Source organism: Salmo trutta, unplaced genomic scaffold (genome assembly GCF_901001165.1).
Source record: "Salmo trutta unplaced genomic scaffold, fSalTru1.1, whole genome shotgun sequence".
NCBI classification, from domain to species: Eukaryota; Metazoa; Chordata; class Actinopteri; order Salmoniformes; family Salmonidae; genus Salmo; species Salmo trutta.
Window position 1 is genome coordinate 1,708,506 of NW_021823258.1, and position 22,974 is coordinate 1,731,479.

At 44.9% G+C, this 22,974-nt stretch overlaps 1 protein-coding gene across 5 annotated transcripts in view; it reads left to right on the top strand.

Moving 5' to 3' along the window:
- The window catches only part of rab3ip (RAB3A interacting protein (rabin3)), an 83,732-nt gene that overhangs the window by 32,485 nt on the left and 28,273 nt on the right, over positions 1-22,974 (top strand). For 4 of the 5 annotated variants that reach the window (XM_029748425.1, XM_029748426.1, XM_029748423.1 and 1 more), the window contains exons 2-4: positions 6,867-6,966; positions 7,990-8,268; positions 9,420-9,612. In XM_029748425.1, the coding sequence (XP_029604285.1) occupies positions 8,021-8,268; positions 9,420-9,612 (441 nt within the window). In that variant the 5' untranslated portion in view covers positions 6,867-6,966; positions 7,990-8,020. The remainder of the gene's footprint in view (positions 1-6,866; positions 6,967-7,989; positions 8,269-9,419; positions 9,613-22,974) is intronic. The other variant, XM_029748424.1, reaches the window with a different exon arrangement.

Genomic DNA, 22,974 nt, shown 5'->3' on the forward strand with positions numbered 1-22,974 from the left:
TGGTAGGTAGTAACTGGGGCTGGTTATAATACAGCAGTTAACACTGGTTCATGTTGATGTGGTGATGGTAGGTAGTAACTGGGGCTGGTTATAATACAGTAGTTAACACTGGTTCATGTTGATGTCGTGATGGTAGAGGTAGTAACTGGGGCTGGTTATAATACAGTAGTTAACACTGGTTCATGTTGATGTGGTGATGCTAGGTAGTAACTGGGGCTGGTTATAATACAGTAGTTAACACTGGTTCATGTTGATGTGATGATGGTAGAGGTAGTAACTGGGGCTGGTTATAATACAGTAGTTAACACTGGTTCATGTTGATGTGATGATGGTAGGTAGTAACTGGGGCTGGTTATAATACAGTAGTTAACACTGGTTCATGTTGATGTGGTGATGGTAGGTAGTAACTGGGGCTGGTTATAATACAGTAGTTAACACTGGTTCATGTTGATGTGGTGATGGTAGGTAGTAACTGGGGCTGGTTATAATACAGTAGTTAACACTGGTTCATGTTGATGTGGTGATGGTAGAGGTAGTAACTGGGGCTGGTTATAATACAGTAGTTAACACTGGTTCATGTTGATGTGGTGATGGTAGGTAGTAACTGGGGCTGGTTATAATACAGTAGTTAACACTGGTTCATGTTGATGTGGTGATGGTAGGTAGTAACTGGGGCTGGTTATAATACAGTAGTTAACACTGGTTCATGTTGATGTGGTGATGGTAGAGGTAGTAACTGGGGCTGGTTATAATACAGTAGTTAACACTGGTTCATGTTGATGTGGTGATGGTAGAGGTAGTAACTGGGGCTGGTTATAATACAGTAGTTAACACTGGTTCATGTTGATGTGGTGATGGTAGGTAGTAACTGGGGCTGGTTATAATACAGTAGTTAACACTGGTTCATGTTGATGTGATGATGGTAGGTAGTAACTGGGGCTGGTTATAATACAGTAGTTAACACTGGTTCATGTTGATGTCGTGATGGTAGGTAGTAACTGGGGCTGGTTATAATACAGTAGTTAACACTGGTTCATGTTGATGTGATGATGGTAGAGGTAGTAACTGGGGCTGGTTATAATACAGTAGTTAACACTGGTTCATGTTGATGTGGTGATGGTAGGTAGTAACTGGGGCTGGTTATAATACAGTAGTTAACACTGGTTCATGTTGATGTGGTGATGGTAGGTAGTAACTGGGGCTGGTTATAATACAGTAGTTAACACTGGTTCATGTTGATGTGGTGATGGTAGGTAGTAACTGGGGCTGGTTATAATACAGTAGTTAACACTGGTTCATGTTGATGTGGTGATGGTAGGTAGTAACTGGGGCTGGTTATAATACAGTAGTTAACACTGGTTCATGTTGATGTGGTGATGGTAGGTAGTAACTGGGGCTGGTTATAATACAGTAGTTAACACTGGTTCATGTTGATGTGGTGATGGTAGGTAGTAACTGGGGATGGTTATAATACAGTAGTTAACACTGGTTCATGTTGATGTGGTGATGGTAGAGGTAGTAACTGGGGCTGGTTATAATACAGTAGTTAACACTGGTTCATGTTGATGTGATGATGGTAGGTAGTAACTGGGGCTGGTTATAATACAGTAGTTAACACTGGTTCATGTTGATGTGGTGATGGTAGAGGTAGTAACTGGGGCTGGTTATAATACAGTAGTTAACACTGGTTCATGTTGATGTGGTGATGGTAGAGGTAGTAACTGGGGCTGGTTATAATACAGTAGTTAACACTGGTTCATGTTGATGTGGTGATGGTAGGTAGTAACTGGGGCTGGTTATAATACAGTAGTTAACACTGGTTCATGTTGATGTGGTGATGGTAGGTAGTAACTGGGGCTGGTTATAATACAGTAGTTAACACTGGTTCATGTTGATGTGGTGATGCTAGGTAGTAACTGGGGCTGGTTATAATACAGTAGTTAACACTGGTTCATGTTGATGTGGTGATGGTAGAGGTAGTAACTGGGGCTGGTTATAATACAGTAGTTAACACTGGTTCATGTTGATGTGGTGATGGTAGAGGTAGTAACTGGGGCTGGTTATAATACAGTAGTTAACACTGGTTCATGTTGATGTGATGATGGTAGGTAGTAACTGGGGCTGGTTATAATACAGTAGTTAACACTGGTTCATGTTGATGTGGTGATGGTAGGTAGTAACTGGGGCTGGTTATAATACAGTAGTTAACACTGGTTCATGTTGATGTGGTGATGGTAGGTAGTAACTGGGGCTGGTTATAATACAGTAGTTAACACTGGTTCATGTTGATGTGATGATGGTAGGTAGTAACTGGGGCTGGTTATAATACAGTAGTTAACACTGGTTCATGTTGATGTGGTGATGGTAGGTAGTAACAGGGGCTGGTTATAATACAGTAGTTAACACTGGTTCATGTTGATGTGGTGATGGTAGGTAGTAACTGGGGCTCTCTGTAAGACAGGACTGTGATCCAGTTGAACCCCTCTCTGTAGACAGGACTGTGATCCAGTTGAACCCCTTTCTGTAAGACAGGACTGTGATCCAGTTGAACCCCTCTCTGTAGACAGGACTGTGATCCAGTTGAACCCCTCTCTGTAGACAGGACTGTGATCCAGTTGAACCCCTCTCTGTAGACAGGACTGTGATCCAGTTGAACCCCTCTCTGTAGACAGGACTGTGATCCAGTAGAACCCCTCTCTGCAAGACAGGACTGTGATCGAGTTGAACCGCTCTCTGTAGACAGGACTGTGATCCAGTTGAACCGCTCTCTGTAAGACAGGACTGTGATCCAGTTGAACCCCTCTCTGTAGACAGGTTTGTGATCCAGTTGAACCCCTCTCTGTAGACAGGACTGTGATCCAGTTGAACCCCTCTCTGTAAGACAGGACTGTGATCCAGTTGAACCCCTCTCTGTAGACAGGACTGTGATCCAGTTGAACCCCTTTCTGTAAGACAGGACTGTTATCCAGTTGAACCCCTCTCTGTAGACAGGACTGTGATCCAGTTGAACCCCTCTCTGTAGACAGGACTGTGATCCAGTTGAACCCCTCTCTGTAGACAGGACTGTGATCCAGTTGAACCCCTCTCTGTAGACAGGACTGTGATCCAGTAGAACCCCTCTCTGTAAGACAGGACTGTGATCCAGTTGAACCGCTCTCTGTAGACAGGACTGTGATCCAGTTGAACCGCTCTCTGTAGACAGGACTGTGATCCAGTTGAACCGCTCTCTGTAAGACAGGACTGTGATCCAGTTGAACCCCTCTCTGTAGACAGGACTGTGATCCAGTTGAACCCCTCTCTGTAAGACAGGACTGTGATCCAGTTGAACCCCTCTCTGTAGACAGGACTGTGATCCAGTTGAACCCCTTTCTGTAAGACAGGACTGTGATCCAGTTGAACCCCTCTCTGTAGACAGGACTGTGATCCAGTTGAACCCCTCTCTGTAGACAGGACTGTGATCCAGTTGAACCCCTCTCTGTAGACAGGACTGTGATCCAGTTGAACCCCTCTCTGTAGACAGGACTGTGATCCAGTAGAACCCCTCTCTGTAGACAGGAATTTGGTCCAGTTGAACCCCTCTCTGTAAGACAGGACTGTGATCCAGTTGAACCCTTCTCTGTAAGACAGGACTGTGATCCAGTTGAACCCTTCTCTGTAAGACAGGACTGTGATCCAGTTGAACCCCTCTCTGTAGACAGGAATGTGGTCCAGTTGAACCCCTCTCTGTAAGACAGGACTGTGATCCAGTTGAACCCCTCTCTGTAAGACAGGACTGTGATCCAGTTGAACCCCTGTCTGTAGACAGGACTGTGATCCAGTTGAACCCCTCTCTGTAAGACAGGACTGTGATCCAGTTGAACCCCTCTCTGTAGACAGGACTGTGGTCCAGTTGAACCCCTCTCTGTAAGACAGGACTGTGATCCAGTTGAGCCCGTCTCTGTAAGACAGGACTGTGATCCAGTTGAGCCCGTCTCTGTAAGACAGGACTGTGATCCAGTTGAACCCCTCTCTGTAAGACAGGACTGTGGTCCAGTTGAACCCCTCTCTGTAAGACAGGATTGTGGTCCAGTTGAACCCCTCTCTGTAAGACAGGACTGTGATCCTGTTGAACCCCTCTCTGTAAGACAGGACTGTGGTCCAGTTGAACCCCTCTCTGTAAGACAGGACTGTGATCCAGTTGAACCCCTCTCTGTAAGACAGGACTGTGATCCAGTTGAACCCCTCTCTGTAGACAGGACTGTGATCCAGTTGAACCCCTCTCTGTAAGACAGGACTGTGATCCAGTTGAACCCCTCTCTGTAAGACAGGACTGTGATCCAGTTGAACCCCTCTCTGTAAGACAGGACTGTGATCCAGTTGAACCCCTCTCTGTAAGACAGGACTGTGATCCAGTTGAACTCCTCTCTGTAGACAGGACTGTGATCCAGTTGAACTCCTCTCTGTAGACAGGACTGTGATCCAGTTGAACCCCTCTCTGTAGACAGGACTGTGATCCAGTTGAACTCCTCTCTGTAGACAGGACTGTGATCCAGTTGAACCCCTCTCTGTAGACAGGACTGTGATCCAGTTGAACCCCTCTCTGTAGACAGGACTGTGATCCAGTTGAACCCCTCTCTGTAGACAGGACTGTGATCCAGTTGAACCCCTCTCTGTAGACAGGACTGTGATCCAGTTGAACCCCTCTCTGTAGACAGGACTGTGATCCAGTTGAACCCCTCTCTGTAGACAGGACTGTGATCCAGTTGAACCCCTCTCTGTAGACAGGACTGTGGTCCAGTTGAACCCCTCTCTATAGACAGGACTAATAGTTGATGATTAACTTCTGTCTGAATGCTGCTAGTCTTGTCCTGTTGTATCTGTAAACCCTGTGGAGAACACAACACATCCTGTTAGAAACACACAGACGCAGAGAGAGACAGACACTACTGTAGCTCGTCTCCGACCGCTCCTTACTCTCTGTTTACAGCACCATGTTCACTGGCTAGGAATTTAGAATGACAACCTGTCACTGTTTCCATAGCAGCCGTCCCGACAGACAGGTGGTGCAGCCTATGAGCTGCTCCCATTACCGGGCTCTCCGTCTTTCCAGCCAATAGATTTATTGTATTTCCACCCTTCAGTGGACTGGCCTGGTTATAAAACACCTCATAACAGAGTTAGCTTAACCTTTGGAATGTTAGCATGGGTGTGTCTGTCGTGTGTATGACCAGTGGAGTTTGAGATGTGTGTGTGTGTGTGTGTGTGTGTGTGTGTGTGTGTGTCTGTTGTCATGGACGACTGATTGGGTAATTGTTTCGAGTGGAATGGCATGTTTTGAGCACTACTGAAAAGTGCTATTTCCATGTAGAAAATGAATGGCATATGCTGCGTTTATAGGCCTGTTGACCTTTTTGTTGGTGACACGTTGATATCTTGATGATATGCAGCTGTGAAGTCTAAAGTGGTCAGGTTTGATGGTCCTTTCGTCCCATGGACATGTATTCATCAGTACAAATTAGATGGAGACATTAAGCCCCTGTCGTGGTGTTCAATGAAGAAGGTTTTTGACAGAATGGGGCACAATGCCACAGTGGAGTTTAGCAGGGAGGACCTCCCTCCCCTCTATTTCACCGGCTGTTTAGGATCATCACTATGCAGCTGTTGCCAGAGCGCATTTTAAACTGGCTGTTTAGGATCTGCACTATGCAGCTGTTGCCAGAGCGCATTTTAAACTGGCTGTTTAGGATCCGCAATATGCAGCTGTTGCCAGAGCGCATTTTAAACTGGCTGTTTAGGATCCGCACTATGCAGCTGTTGCCAGAGGACATTTTAAACTGGCTGTTTAGGATCCGCACTATGCAGCTGTTGCCAGAGCGCATTTTAAACTGGCTGTTTAGGATCTGCACTATGCAGCTGTTGCCAGAGCACATTTTAAACTGGCTGTCCACTGGCTTCAAAAACAATGATTAACAGGCAGCTTAAACCTCTTGAATTCAGCCATTATCGTGTTGAAATACACATTTATATTTGTGAACAGCCGTCCACAACAACCATAATCCGTAAAGCTAAATGTGAGAGCAGCAGTGTGATTCACATCAATGCTCTATGTAGATAACAATAATAAGTGATATCTGTATCGCTGTAGACTACACCACTACTGTCATCCTTACCTCCAAGCCTTTATTCAAGTTGGATCATCTTTGGATGCCGACAGCAGTCACACCATTGGAAGACACAGCTTGGACTGTAGCCTACAAAAGCCTATTCCTGCTCTTTTCCCACAATCCATCAAATGTGTTTGGTGTTTTTTTAAATATATTTTGTAATTTAACCTTTAACCTTTTTAACTAGGCAAGTCAGTTGTCTGATATGGAAATGTGACGTGCACGTTTGGACTCACAGGTGTTTGTCTTCCTTGTGTGACATCAACGTGGTATTAATTATAATCATTAACGTCTCACCTTTTAAAATACTTCATGTACAGCATTTCCCTCACTCAGACAACAAAACATTTGCAGAAGTTGTTGTGGCGTGCGGAGCTCTAGTTCAGAACGTCTGTCAGTCAAAACCCAAAAGCCACTAGTCTGATCTCATGTATTTTGCATGTTACTGTACAGCTAGTATTTTCCAATTTAGGTGCTAATTACTGTCCAAATCTACCATTTACAACCTGTATACGGGTACGAGTGTAAAGGGTTACACCTAACTAACCCTGGCAACATATTCCAAGCTGTTTCCCCCCCAAGCTGTTTCCCCCCCAAGCTGTTTCCCCCCCAAGCTGTTTCCCCCCAAGCTGTTTCCCCCCCCCCGAAGCTGTTCCCCCAAGCCGTTTCTAATATTTCAGCTCACCAACAGTAACTCTCATCTCTTCCTGTCTTCTCTTGCAGCAGTAAGCCAGTGTTGGAGGTCCATCCTGACTGAAGAGGAGAACCACTACACACACAATCACATCATCGGCTTTTAAATACACACACATTCATCATCATGGTAGGTTCATACCTGTTGGTTTCTATTCAGCTGAATGAATGAATGAACGAATGAATGAAATAGCTTATGGAATGAAACAGTTTGGTGGAATCAGGCTAGCTAAACCTTCAGTGTGAATGTCAACACTAACTTCACAGGCACACATTACATTTCCTCTCACAGAGACTGGCCTGTTACTGTCTGTAACCATTCCCCTGAATGACCTATTTCCTGTCAGAGAGACTGGCCTGTTACTGTCTGTAACCATTCCCCTGAATGACCTATTTCCTGTCAGAGAGACTGGCCTGTTGCTGTCTGTAACCATTCCCCTGAATGACCTATTTCCTGTCAGAGAGACTGGCCTGTTACTGTCCGTAACCATTCCCCTGAATGACCTATTTCCTGTCAGAGAGACTGGACTGTTACTGTCTGTAACCATTCCCCTGAATGACCTATTTCCTGTCAGAGAGACTGGCCTGTTACTGTCTGTAACCATTCCCCTGAATGACCTATTTCCTGTCAGAGAGACTGGCCTGTTACTGTCTGTAACCATTCCCCTGAATGACCTATTTCCTGTCAGAGAGACTGGCCTGTTACTGTCTGTAACCATTCCCCTGAATGACCTATTTCCTGTCAGAGAGACTGGCCTGTTACTGTCTGTAACCATTCCCCTGAATGACCTATTTCCTGTCAGACAGACTGGCCTGTTGCTGTCTGTAACCATTCCCCTGAATGACCTATTTCCTGTCAGAGAGACTGGCCTGTTGCTGTCTGTAACCATTCCCCTGAATGACCTAGTTAATTTCAGCCCTGACTGACTGGAGCAGTGGCCTGGCGGTCTGCTCTCTCTGCTGGGGCTGAAGAGGGAGACAGACAGACCAATGTTGAATCAGCTACTCCACAGACCACACCTGGGAAACACACTGAAACTGTTGCTGCTGTGGGTGGTCTGATTGAAATAGCAGAATTAGATCTGTGTGAATGTAGTCTAGAATAGATGTTTAATCGTGTTATTTTCTCCTCTCTCCCCTCTCCTCTCCTCAGGGAGGTGTATGATGACTGTAGCTGCAGGGCTATGGCCAGCGAACCCCTGGAAGGCTTCCATGAGGTCAACTTGGCGTCACCCACCACCCCTGACCTCCACGGATTGACCTCCGACCCCAGACCCCAATGTCACAGCGCTCCTTCCAGCGCCCTGTACCGTACACCCTCCCTCAGCTCCAGCCCCTGCCCCCCCAACGCCCTGCGAGCCGACCAGCTGCCCACCCAGCCCATCTACTCTGCCCCTCGGCTACTGGGCAGCACTGAACCCCACAATGGAAGGTCAGGAAGAAACCCTCCTGGAGAAACAGACCTATATTACCTGGCCCATGACAAACACAATGTAAAGAGATATTACCTGGCCCATGACGACCACAATGTAAAGAGATATTACCTGGCCCATGACGACCACAATGTAAAGAGATATTACCTGGCCCATGACGACCACAATGTAAAGAGATATTACCTGGCCCATGACAAACACAATGTAAAGAGATATTACCTGGCCCATGACAAACACAATGTAAAGAGATATTACCTGGCCCATGACAAACACAACGTAAAGATATATTACCTGGCCCATGACAAACACAATGTAAAGAGATATTACCTGGCCCATGACGACCACAATGTAAAGAGATATAGTACCTGGCCCATGACAAACACAATGTAAAGAGATATATTACCTGGCCCATGACAAACACAATGTAAAGAGATATAGTACCTGGCCCATGACGACCACAATGTAAAGAGATATTACCTGGCCCATGACGACCACAATGTAAAGAGATATATTACCTGGCCCATGACAAACACAATGTAAAGAGATATAGTACCTGGCCCATGACAACCACAATGTAAAGAGATATAGTACCTGGCCCATGACAAACACAATGTAAAGAGATATAGTACCTGGCCCATGACGACCACAATGTAAAGAGATATTACCTGGCCCATGACAAACACAATGTAAAGAGATATTACCTGGCCCATGACGACCACAATGTAAAGAGATATTACCTGGCCCATGACGACCACAATGTAAAGAGATACTAGAGAAAAATCTTGAAGATGGAACACAAATCCTAGCAGGTGAAACTGGTTTAAATGATGCCAAGATTTCTACTAGGATCTCTCTACGCAGTGCAGTTGGTTATAACCAGGCAATGTATTCAATAAAAGTCAAGGGCTCCACTAAGCAGTGTTCATTGACACTTAAAACGTACTATTGATGACTAGCCCACTGGGATGCTAATTCATACATTAAAACATGCTTACTCAGCTTAAAATGTCCAACCAGGTAATGATAGCTGGATCATTATCACCACTAAGCGAACAGTCAATAGTGCTGATCAGTGATGACTGACTGATCCCTGTAGTAATCAGCCAACCCTCCTATACGCTTACATTAGTTTACCCATGATTCCTTGCAGTGTTCCGGGGTTGGAACCCCCCGTCCGGTCAGAGGCAGAGTCAGCAGAGGGGGTGTTCCTGTCTGGAGAGGAAGGGGAGGAGTCTCTGGGTCTGACCAATGACAGCCTGTCCCGCCTCCGCAGCCCCTCAGTCATGGAGATCAGAGAGAAAGCCAATGAGAGACTGAAGGAGGAACTAGCCAAGGCACAGAGGGTGAGAGACCACCCACACACACACACACACACACACACACACACACACACACACACACACACACACACACACAGTGCCCATGTCATGTGTATGTCCCCTCTGGTTGTGTGTCTCTACTAGTTGAACGGTCTCACATCAGTTGATAACGGAGTGAAATCCATGCAGAATGAATGTGTGGTTCTCCTCTTCTCATCAAAGCAGCCATGTTGAATTCAGCGGCAGGGGACCAACATGTTCTCTCCTCCTGTGTTCTCTGAAATTACACCACAAGCCTCTTGCCAATGTTTATTTTTAACCCAACGCTCCTGAATGCTGCTTTCTCCAGCCAACTCTGATGAGTGACAACTATCACTGCCTCATAACCAGAGTTTGAATGGGCGTGTTGGGCCTGAGCAGGCAAGGTGATTGGTTGACCAGTGATTCTACAGGAACAGTGCTTTGTTCAGTTTGATGATCTATTACATTTTACCATGTTATTATCAGCCTCTACATTCAGCCTCTACATTCAGCCTCGTCATTCAGCCTCGTCATTGAGCCTCGTCATTCAAATCAAATGTTATTGGTCACATACACATGGTTAGCAGATGTTATTGAGAGTGTAGCTAAATGCTTGTGCTTCTAGATCCAGCAGTATCTAACAGGTAATGTCTAACAATCCCACAACAAAACCTAATATCTAACAATTCCACAACTAAACCTAATACACACAATCTAGTAAAGGAACAGGATGATAATATATCAGTATAAAATATATGGTTGAGCAGTGACAGAGTGGCTAAGATGCAATAGAGAGTATAGAATAGATAGTGAAGGATACAGTATATACATATGAGATGAGTAATGTGAGATATATAAACATTATTAAAGTGACTAGTGTTCCATTAATTAAAGTGGCCAATGATTTCAAGTCTGTATGTAGGCAGCAGCCTCTCTGTGTTAGTGATGACTGTTTAACAGTCTGATGGCCTTGAGATAGAAGCTGTTTTTCAGTCTCTCGGTCCCAGCTTTGATGCACCTGTACTGACCTCACCTTCTGGATGATCGCGGGGTGAACAGGCAGTGGCTCGGGTGGTTATTTGTCCTTGATGATCTTTTTGGCCTTCCTGTGACATCGGTTGATGTAGGTGTCCTGGAGGGCAGGTAGTTTGCCCCCGGTGATGCATTGTGCGCACTGCACCACACTCTGGAGAGCTCTGCAGTTGTAGGTGGTGCAGTTTCCATACCAGGCGGTGATACAGACCAACAGGATGCTCTCAATTGTGCATCTGTAAAAGTTATTGAGGGGCTTAGGTGACAAGCCAAATTTCTTCAGCCTCCTGAGGTTGAAGAGGTGCTGTTGTGCCTTCTTCACCACGCTGTCTGTGTGGGTGGACCATTTCAGTTTGTCTTTGATGTGTACGCCGAGGAACTTAAAACTTTCCACCTTCTCCACTACTGTCCCATCGATGTGGATAGGGGGGTGCTCCCTCTGCTGTTTCCTGTAGTCCACGATCATCTCCTTTGTTTTGTTGACATTGAGTGTGAGGTTATTTTCCTGACACCACACTCCAAGGGCCCTCACCTCCTCCCTGTAGGCCGTCTCGTCATTGTTGGTAATCAGGCCTACCACTGTAGTGTCGTCTGCAAACTTGATGATTGATTTGGAGGCGTGCATGGCCATGCAGTCATGGGTGAACAGGGAGTACAGGAGGGGGCTGAGAACGCACCCTTGTGGGGCTCCAGTGTTGAGAATCAGTGGAGTGGAGATGTTGTTTCCTACCCTCACCACCTGGGGGCGGCCCGTCAAGAAGTCGAGGACCCAGTTGCACAGGGCGGGGTCGAGACCCAGGGTCTCAAGCTTAATGATGAGTTTGGAGGGTACTATGGTGTTGAATGCTGAGCTGTAATCAATGAACAGCATTCTTACATAGGTATTCCTCTTGTCCAGATGGGATAGGGCAGTGTGATGGCGATTGCATCATCTGTGGACCTTTTGGGGCGGTAAGCAAATTGGAGTGGGTCTAGGGTGACAGGTAGGGTGGAGGTAATATGATCCTTGACTAGTCTCTCAAAGCACTTCATGATGACAGAAGTGAGTGCTACGGGGCGATAGTCATTTAGCTCAGTTACCTTAGCTTTCTTGGGAACATGAACAATGGTGGCCATCTTGAAGCATGTTCGGGACAGCAGACTGGGATAGGGTGTGATTGAATATTTCCGTAAACACACCAGCCAGCTGGTCTGCGCATGCTCTGAGGACGCAGCTAGGGATGCCGTCTGGGCCGGCAGCCTGGCGAGGGTTAACACGTTTAAATGTTTTACTCACGGCGGCCATGGAGAAGGAGAGCCCACAGTCTTTGGTAGCGGGCCGTGGCGGTGGCAATGTATTGTCCTCAAAACGTGCAAAGAAGTTGTTTAATTTGTTTGGAGCAAGAGGTCCACAACGTTGTTTTTTTGTTTTTTTTTTGTAATCCATGATTGTCTGATTGCCACATACATCTCTCTATACTGACGCTTTGCTTGTTTGATTGTCTTACGGAGGGAATAACTACACTGTTTGTTTTCGGCCGTTTCCAGTCGTCTTGCCATGATTAAATGCGGTGGTACGTGCTTTCAGTTGTTTTTTTTTAAATATTTAATATTTAGCATTTTCCAATTAACATTCAAAACAAAAGTGAAACGATATTAGACAACAATAGGACAAAGTAACAGTTACAGACGAGCGTAACAAAAAAAATAAAAAATACAAATAATTATATATACAAACATACAATAAATAAGTCATGATGAAGAGTAAAATAATAATAATGAGACATTGGATCACCTGCCGTAAGCTACATACGACACATTTCGTGTAAAACATTATATAAGGATTATATAGAGATTCAGTCAATGTGATGTGAGGGGAGATTCTCCATATAGTCAATAAAAGGTTGCCAAATTCTGTAAAATGTCTCTAACTTATTCCTCAAGCAGTAAGTGATTTTCTCCAGTGGGATACAACTATTAACCTCCGATAGCCACATTGCAACTGGCAGGGAGGAATCCGATGTCCATTTCAAGGCAATACATTTCTTGGCAATCGCTAGCAATATTTTTGTTAGCTTTATAGTATGGCTTGCCTAAGATTGGTGTTAGTATAGTTACCCAGTAGACAGACCTCCGGGTCTAAAGGGAATGCAACCCCGTGAATTGAGGATATGGTATCGCATACCCCCTGCCAGAAACCGTGTAGTTTTGAACACTGCCAAGTGGAATGGAGGAATGTTCCTTCATCTGAGCCACATCTAAAACACAGGGAGGAGATATCAGGGTTGAACTTGTGAAGTTTAGATGGGGTGATATAGAGCTGATGGAGGAAATTAAACTGGATCAGTCTGTATCTGGAGGTCAATGTGGATGTAACACCATCCCTGCATAGGTCACTCCATAGGCCCTCATCAAGATCAATACCCAGATCTTTTTCCCATCTAAGTCGGGGTTTATCTAGCTCAGGCAGTGTTAGTCCTGACATTAGAGCATCGTAAACACGGGAAATGGTCTTGAATAGTGGTTGGTCTGCATGGCAGAGTTGTTCAATAGGTGACATCTTAGGTAGGTTCCATTGTCCCTTGAGAGTCACCCTCATAAAGTTTCGTAGTTGTAGGTAGCTAAAGAAGTCCCTGTTAGACAAGTGGTATTTCTGTTTCAGCTGATCAAAAGACATAAGAATTCCCTCCTCATAACAATGTTCCAGAAGAGTGATCCCCTTATCAGACCATGGTCTAAAGTTACTATTCTGGAAAAACATAGGGATCAATCTATTGTTCCATAAAGGGGTTTTAGGGGAAAGAAATCCCTCTCGTCTGAACAGCTCATGCAGTTTGCACCATGCCAGGACAGAATGTATGATTAAAGGGTTGTCTGTGATGGTTTTTATAGATTTTCTGTCCCATTTGTAAAACAATTCTGCACCAGTGTCATCATTTACCTCAAACTTTTCAATGTTCAACCATGAGGGAGAGGGACCATTGTCAAACCTCTGAGCCAGAAACATACACTGTGCAGCCCAGTACTACATTCTAAAATTGGGGCGGTTTAAGCCCCCTTGACCGTAATCAAGGGCCAGTTTATGCAGGCCAACCCTTGGGGTTTTGCCGTGCCAGATAAACCGTCTGGTCAGCTTGTCGAGAGAGGAAAAGAATGCTGCGGGAACAGGGATAGGGAGAGATTGAAACAAATATAGAAATCTGGGCAGGACATTCATTTTAATTACATTGATTCTACCCAGTAGAGTGAGAGGCAAGTCCATCCATTTACAAAGGTCACCCTCCACCTTTTGCAACAAACTGGCCAGATTGAGTTTATAGAGGTTGTTCAGGTTACCATCCACCATTATGCCCAAATATGTGAAGCCCATAGGCGACCATCTAAAAGGAAACCTTTGCTTGATGGTATGGTGGTCAAAGACAGACAACGGTAAGATTTCGCTTTTATCAAAATTGACCTTATATCCAGAGAAAGAACTATAACACTGTAGTAGGATCTGCAAGTGAGAGAGGGAGTGTTCTGGGTTCGTTAGAAATAAGATAAGGTCGTCCGCAAAGAGTGATAACTTACGGGTCTGGGGGCCCACCTCAAAGCCATGTATGTCAGGGCACGTTCTAATATCCTCAGCCAACGGTTCGATGGCGATGGCAAAGAGGTGGGGGCTAATTGGGCAACCTTGTCTGTTCCCCCTATAGAGAGGGAAAGAGGAGGAAGTAATCCCATTGGTAGCAATCCTAGCTTTAGGAGATTTGTAGAGTGATTTTATCAAATTTACAAACACGGTACCTAAACCAAACTTTTCCAAGACGCGAAAGAGGTATGGCCATTCAACCCTATCAAAGGCCTTTTTAGCGTCGAGGGAGACTGCGACACTAGGTATTTTGGTTTTGTTAGCAAGGTGAATTATATCAAAGAACCTTCTGAGATTATTGGAGGACAATCTATTAATTATGAAGCCAGTCTGATCTGGGTTGACCAACAGACATGACTGAAGACATGACTTCAGTCTCTTAGATAGCATCTTGGTGACCAGTTTACAATCTGTGTTAAGGAGAGAGATTGGTGACCAGTTTACAATCTGTGTTAAGGAGAGAGATTGGTGACCAGTTTACAATCTGTGTTAAGGAGAGAGATTGGTGACCAGTTTACAATCTGTGTTAAGGAGAGAGATTGGTGACCAGTTTACAATCTGTGTTAAGGAGAGAGATTGGTGATCAGTTTACAGTCTGTGTTAAGGAGAGAGATTGGTCTATAGGAGGCGCACTTCAGCGGGTTTTCCCTTTGTTGTGGATTACAGTAATCACTGCTTGAGAGAAAGACTCTGGAAAGCAGTTGTCTTCCCCGGCTTTTTTAAGTACCTCCATAAGGTAGGGTACCAACAGCTCCCTAAATTCTTTATAGAACTCTGGAGGGAAGCCATCCTCCCCAGGAGATTTATTAGAAGGTAAGGATTTAATGGCTTCCAACAATTCAGGAACTGAGAAGTGTTTACTCAGGCGCTCTCTGTCTTCCTCTGACAGGCATGGGAGGTTGAGAGTGGAGAGAAAGGAGTCGATCTCTGATAGATCATCACTTGATTGGGAAGTGTAGAGGTCTTCAAAGTGTTTCTTAAGTATTATTAAGTTCAGTAGGGTAGAAAGATATCTCATTAGTAAGAGTTTCTGTAGCATTAACTGTCCTCTTACTTTCCTCTGCTTTCAGTTGCCATGCCAATACTTTGTGAGCTTTCTCTCCAAGCTCGTAATAAAGCTGTTTTGATTTAGTGATGGCCCTCCCAGCTTGATATGTGTTCAGAATATTATATTTCAGTTTTTTATTTACCAAAAGCCTGTATAGATCTTTAGTCGGGCCTCTTTGGTAGGTTTTCTCTAGCTCGGAGATTTCAGATTCAGGGACATCCAATTCCGCACCATGTTTTCTCTTCAACCCTTTAGTATAGGAGATGATCTGTCCCCTCAGATAGGCTTTCAATGTGTCCCAAAGAATGAAACTGTCAGGAGGGGAGGGTTTGTTTGTCAAAGTAAAAATATTTATCTGCTCTTTGATGAATGCACAAAATTCAGGTTGCTTTAGGAGTGTAGAATTTAGTCTCCATCTATATGCCCCATTTATCTTGGTAGGAATGGAGATAGATTAGTGACCATTCTCCTCTGGTATTATCAATCTATCTAACACTCTATGAAACAGTTGGGTCGATAGTAAAAAGTTATCTATGCGTGGTTGTGTGGGTGTGAATAAAAAGAGTAGTGTCTATCCTGTGGGTTCATCTGTCTCCAGATGTCTAGTAAATTGAGATCTTTCATGAATGACATGGTGAGCTTGGCGGCTTTGGTAAGAAGTGAGGGTTTATCAGAGGACCTATCAAGAACTGTATCTAAACCAATATTAAAATCTCCTCCAGCCAGTAGCCATCCTGGTGGTGCTTGAGCGACCTGAAGGAAGACATTCTGAATTAACATATGGTCATCGAAGTTGGGAGCATAAATATTCAATAGGGTCCAAGACTCTGAAAACATATGCCCCTGCACCAAAACAAACCTGCCCGAGGGATCAGAGATGGTGTTGTTAACGCAGAAGGAGATGTCTACTTATCAAAATTGCAGTTCCTCTTCCTTTGGAGTTAAAAGAGGATGCAAAACTTGTCCTACCCATTCCCTCTTCAATTTCTATTGTTCACTGGCTGTAAGATGTGTTTCTTGTAAAAACACAATGTCAGCCTTTCATTTCTTAAGGTATGTATAGACTCTTTTCCTTTTAATCGGGCTGTTAAGACCTTTTACGTTGAATGTGACATATTTTAGTGGATTAAGCATAGGTTGGGTTTCAAATATGTAACCGAATGGAAATCTCTCATATGTAAATAGTCAGGAAATGTTTCAACTTTAGTTTGAACCCTGAAGTGACCTATGTGTCTCTTTAGGAAGGAAACAACAATAAACATAGAAAAAAATCCCTCCCACCCCGATTGTCAGACTAAAACAAGAATCCCAACAATCAAACATGAATACACTTGTAGAGATACGTTGCTGCTCGCTTTCCATCTTGCTCTTACAAGCTAAACCTTGGCGTAAACTAAACCCTGCGAGCTCTCTAAGTTGAAAACAAACGTTGTGAATAGACATTTAGGGCTGAATATTTACTGCCCACGGTAAGGGCTGCTTGAGTCTCTTTTCAGGAGAGGAGAAACATAAATGGGGGGGGGGGAGCAGTGGGCCTAAGCCCACTTATTTGCGTCGCCCAGTGGATATTGACTAAACCAAAATATACTCTCCTGTAAATGTAATAGAACTCACCCCGGGGAAAAACGCTTAGTTGAAAATGTACAAATAAATTATAGAAACCGGATAGCAGGGTAAACGGATCCAAATTCCAAGAAGATATCAGCAGTTCAGTCCGGATAAGAGAAAACAAACAAACTGCATCTTATCCCCCAGAGAGACCGTCCTGGTTCAGACGCGGTTCAGTTCTTTGAGAAAAGTCAACTCTTTTCCCCGGTGTGTTGAAGATACGGCTTCGGCCTTTGTACTGAACTTTCATCCGCGCAGGGTGGATGAGGTATCCGGTGATGTTCTTCTCCTTCAGTGCTTTGGCGGCAGGTCTGAACTGCTTGCGACGTCTGGCGAGATCCGCGCTCATATCCGGGAAAAGGCTGACCCTCTTGCCTTTGTTAACTAGGGACTAGACATTAGCGAGTAATGTACTCGGAAGCGGTGGGTGGTGTGCGCGCATCCGAAGCCTCACAAGAAGACCGCTCCGGCACCCTCTCCTCCGATGGCGTTGTTTTGGGTCGGCCTCTGGAATCAGTTGAAATGCCCTGGGAGGTGTAGACAAAGGATCCGCTTTGGGAAAGTCGTATTCCTGGTTGTGCTGGCAAGTTGACGTCTCTCTGATATCCAATAGCTGTTCCCGACTGTACGTAATAACACTTAAGGTTTTCTCGGCTAACAATGTCAGAAATAATACTTTATAAAAAATTCAAATGCTACGCAGTTTCCTAAGGACTAGAAGCGACGCTGCCATCTCCATCGGCGCCATCTTGCTATTCAGCCTCTTCATTCAGCCTCTTCATTCAGCTTCTATCAGAGCAGCATATTAGAACCACAAACAGGAGTTCGTCACGTGTCAATTATCCACTAGTACTTCAAACGTTGTTGTTGTTTTTACCTCTGTTTCTTCTGAACATTCTAACTCTCCCCCTCTACACTGGTGTGCCAGACAGAGTCAAGGTGTCATCTCACTACCTGATGTAGAGATCTCTGGAATGAAATGGTGTGAGAGAGAGAGAGACGCAGCTGCCAGTTGCACCCACATTCTGTCTGTCTCAGTCCTACTGCTCAGAGCAGGGATGTGTGAGAGAGAGACGCAGCTGCCAGTTGCACCCACATTCTGTCTGTCTCAGTCCTACTGCTCAGAGCAGGGATGTGTGAGAGAGAAAGAAATATGCAAGACGGAAGGAGAGCGAGAGAACGAAAGACAGAAAATCATGAGTGAAAGAGAGAGGGGTGTGAGAGACAGACTTGTGGTACTGATTCACCAGCTAGCTTCTGTACTAGAAGAAAGGTGGTACTGAATCACCAGCTAACTTCTGTACTAGAAGAAAGGTGGTACTGAATCACCAGCTAGCTACTGTATTAGAAGAAAGGTGGTACTGAATCACCAGCTAGCTTCTGTACTAGAAGAAAGGTGGTACTGAATCACCAGCTAGCTTCTGTACTAGAAGAAAGGTGGTACTGAATCACCAGCTAGCTTCTGTACTAGAAGAAAGGTGGTACTGAATCACCAGCTAGCTTCTGTACTAGAGGAAAGGTGGTACTGAATCACCAGCTAGCTTCTGTACTAGAAGAAAGGTGGAACTGAATCACCAGCTAGCTTCTGTACTAGAGGAAAGGTGGTACTGAATCACCAGCTAGCTTCTGTACTAGAAGAAAGGTGGAACTGAATCACCAGCTAGCTTCTGTACTAGAAGAAAGGTGGTACTGAATCATCAGCTAGCTTCTGTACTAGAAGAAAGGTGGTACTGAATCACCAGCTAGCTTCTGTACTAGAAGAAAGGTGGTACTGAATCACCAGCTAGCTACTGTACTAGAGGAAAGGTGGTACTGAATCACCAGCTAGCTTCTGTACTAGAAGAAAGGTGGTACTGAATCACCAGCTAGCTTCTGGACTAGAGGAAAGCCCAGTATTCCCTGGAGGCTCCTTCAGTTCCATTAGCATCAGGCAAGTCATGGATTATAACTACAGCCATTAGACTGGACCTCATTCACTGTCACAGATGCTTCAAATCAGACCACTCCAATGAGGTGCAGGGTCCCCTGTGATATGGGTCTAGAAGTGCAGCTTGGGATGGATACCATCTTGCCAGTTGCCACTCCTTGGCATGCCGAACATAGAGCACAAACAGATGTGTGCCAGGCTACTAGCAGGGTGGCCCGGGGAGGTTAGATTGAACCAATCAGTCATTCTCATGTGTTCTTATTGACCACTGCTGACCTTATGGGGACCCCTCATGGATTTGGAATCACAATTCTGTACGATCCCTCTGCCATGTCCCCTCAGAGAAAGCTGTGTGTCTTCCTCCCTGTATTACCCGGTCTGGCTGCTCCTCGCTGCACCAGGACTGACTGGTGTCCTGTTGCCAGTGTCTCTTCCAGTAAGGAGAGGGAAACGTTGTGCAAACACCCAGTTCCTCCTTCCTAATCAGTTTAAGGCTATGGGTCTGTACAGCCTTAACAAGGATTAGCCTTGTGACCAGCCTACCCCAGACAAACAGGTAAATCACTGATTCCCCCAGACAGTCTAAGCAGCTCAGACAAGTTGTCCACTCCAGAACCAACACATTGATCTGGCTGGGTAGGGTCAGCTCCGTACCGTTCTTCCTCTCCTTCCATCTCATCCCACCCCGACCTTCTTCCCCCTTTCCTGCCGTTCCCTCCCCATTCTCCCTCCACTTCCTGCGTTGATCACTACTACTATCTACCTCCCTCCACTTGCCGCGTTGATCACTACTACTATCTACCTCCCTCCACTTCCTGCGTTGATCACTACTACTATCTCCTTCCCTCCACTTCCTGCGTTGATCACTACTACTATCTCCTTCCCTCCACTTCCTGCGTTGATCACTACTACTATCTACCTCCCTCCACTTCCTGCATTGATCACTACTACTATCTACCTCCCTCCACTTCCTGCATTGATCACTACTACTATCTACCTCCCTCCACTTCCTGCATTGATCACTACTGCTATCTACCTCCCTCCACTTCCTGCATTGATCACTACTGCTATCTACCTCCCTCCACTTCCTGCATTGATCACTACTACTATCTACCTCCCTCCACTTCCTGCATTGATCACTACTACTATCTACCTCCCTCCACTTCCTGCATTGATCACTACTGCTATCTACCTCCCTCCACTTCCTGCATTGATCACTACTGCTATCTACCTCCCTCCACTTCCTGCATTGATCACTACTACTATCTACCTCCCTCCACTTCCTGCATTGATCACTACTACTATCTACCTCCCTCCACTTCCTGCATTGATCACTACTACTATCTACCTCCCTCCACTTCCTGCATTGATCACTACTACTATCTACCTCCCTCCACTTCCTGCATTGATCACTACTGCTATCTACCTCCCTCCACTTCCTGCATTGATCACTACTACTATCTACCTCCCTCCACTTCCTGCATTGATCACTACTACTATCTACCTCCCTCCACTTCCTGCATTGATCACTACTACTATCTACCTCCCTCCACTTCCTGCATTGATCACTACTGCTATCTACCTCCCTCCACTTCCTGCATTGATCACTACTGCTATCTACCTCCCTCCACTTCCTGCATTGATCACTACTACTATCTACCTCCCTCCACTTCCTGCATTGATCACTACTACTATCTACCTCCCTCCACTTCCTGCATTGATCACTACTACTATCTACCTCCCTCCACTTCCTGCATTGATCACTACTACTATCTACCTCCCTCCACTTCCTGCATTGATCACTACTGCTATCTACCTCCCTCCACTTCCTGCATTGATCACTACTACTATCTACCTCCCTCCACTTCCTGCATTGATCACTACTACTATCTACCTCCCTCCACTTCCTGCATTGATCACTACTGCTATCTACCTCCCTCCACTTCCTGCATTGATCACTACTGCTATCTACCTCCCTCCACTTCCTGCGTTGATCACTGCTCTCAACCTTCTGCCTCTGTCGGCATGGCGATGACCTTGTGTTCAATGAGAGAGGGAACCCTGTCCAGACGAGAGAGAGGGTGTGCGTGCGCCTGTCCTGTTGTTTACCATGGTGTAGAATACCATTAGTGTCTGTCCTGTTGTTTACCACTAGTATCTGTCCTGTTGTTTACCATGGTGTAGAATACCACTAGTATCTGTCCTGTTGTTTACCACTAGTATCTGTCCTGTTGTTTACCATGGTGTAGAATACCACTAGTATCTGTCCTGTTGTTTACCACTAGTGTCTGTCCTGTTGTTTACCACTAGTATCTGTCCTGTTGTTTACCACTAGTATCTGTCCTGTTGTTTACCATGGTGTAGAATACCACTAGTATCTGTCCTGTTGTTTACTATGGTGTAGAATACCACTAGTATCTGTCCTGTTGTTTACTATGGTGTAGAATACCACTAGTATCTGTCCTGTTGTTTACCACTAGTATCTGTCCTGTTGTTTACCACTAGTATCTGTCCTGTTGTTTACCACTAGTATCTGTCCTGTTGTTTACCACTAGTATCTGTCCTGTTGTTTACCATGGTGTAGAATACCACTAGTATCTGTCCTGTTGTTTACTATGGTGTAGAATACCACTAGTATCTGTCCTGTTGTTTACCACTAGTATCTGTCCTGTTGTTTACCACTAGTATCTGTCCTGTTGTTTACCATGGTGTAGAATACCACTAGTGTCTGTCCTGTTGTTTACCTCTAGTATCTGTCCTGTTGTTTACCACTAGTATCTGTCCTGTTGTTTACCACTAGTGTCTGTCCTGTTGTTTACCACTAGTATGTGTCCTGTTGTTTACCACTAGTGTCTGTCCTGTTGTTTACCACTAGTATCTGTCCTGTTGTTTACCACTAGTATCTGTCCTGTTGTTTACCACTAGTATCTGTCCTGTTGTTTACCACTAGTATCTGTCCTGTTGTTTACCACTAGTATCTGTCCTGTTGTTTACCACTAGTATCTGTCCTGTTGTTTACCACTAGTATCTGTCCTGTTGTTTACCACTAGTATCTGTCCTGTTGTTTACCACTAGTATCTGTCCTGTTGTTTACCACTAGTATCTGTCCTGTTGTTTACCACTAGTATCTGTCCTGTTGTTTACCATGGTGTAGAATACCACTAGTGTCTGTCCTGTTGTTTACCACTAGTGTCTGTCCTGTTGTTTACCACTAGTATCTGTCCTGTTGTTTACCACTAGTATCTGTCCTGTTGTTTACCACTAGTATCTGTCCTGTTGTTTACCACTAGTATCTGTCCTGTTGTTTACCACTAGTATCTGTCCTGTTGTTTACCACTAGTATCTGTCCTGTTGTTTACCACTAGTATCTGTCCTGTTGTTTACCACTAGTGTCTGTCCTGTTGTTTACCACTAGTATCTGTCCTGTTGTTTACCACTAGTATCTGTCCTGTTGTTTACCACTAGTATCTGTCCTGTTGTTTACCACTAGTATCTGTCCTGTTGTTTACCTCTAGTATCTGTCCTGTTGTTTACCACTAGTATCTGTCCTGTTGTTTACCATGGTGTAGAATACCACTAGTGTCTGTCCTGTTGTTTACCTCTAGTATCTGTCCTGTTGTTTACCACTAGTATCTGTCCTGTTGTTTACCATGGTGTAGAATACCACTAGTGTCTGTCCTGTTGTTTACCTCTAGTATCTGTCCTGTTGTTTACCTCTAGTATCTGTCCTGTTGTTTACCACTAGTATCTGTCCTGTTGTTTACCATGGTGTAGAATACCACTAGTATCTGTCCTGTTGTTTACCACTAGTATCTGTCCTGTTGTTTACCATGGTGTAGAATACCACTAGTATCTGTCCTGTTGTTTACCTCTAGTATCTGTCCTGTTGTTTACCACTAGGATCTGTCCTGTTGTTTACCATGGTGTAGAATACCACTAGTATCTGTCCTGTTGTTTACCACTAGTATCTGTCCTGTTGTTTACCACTAGTATCTGTCCTGTTGTTTACCACTAGTATCTGTCCTGTTGTTTACCACTAGTATCTGTCCTGTTGTTTACCATGGTGTAGAATACCACTAGTATCTGTCCTGTTGTTTACCTCTAGTATCTGTCCTGTTGTTTACCACTAGTATCTGTCCT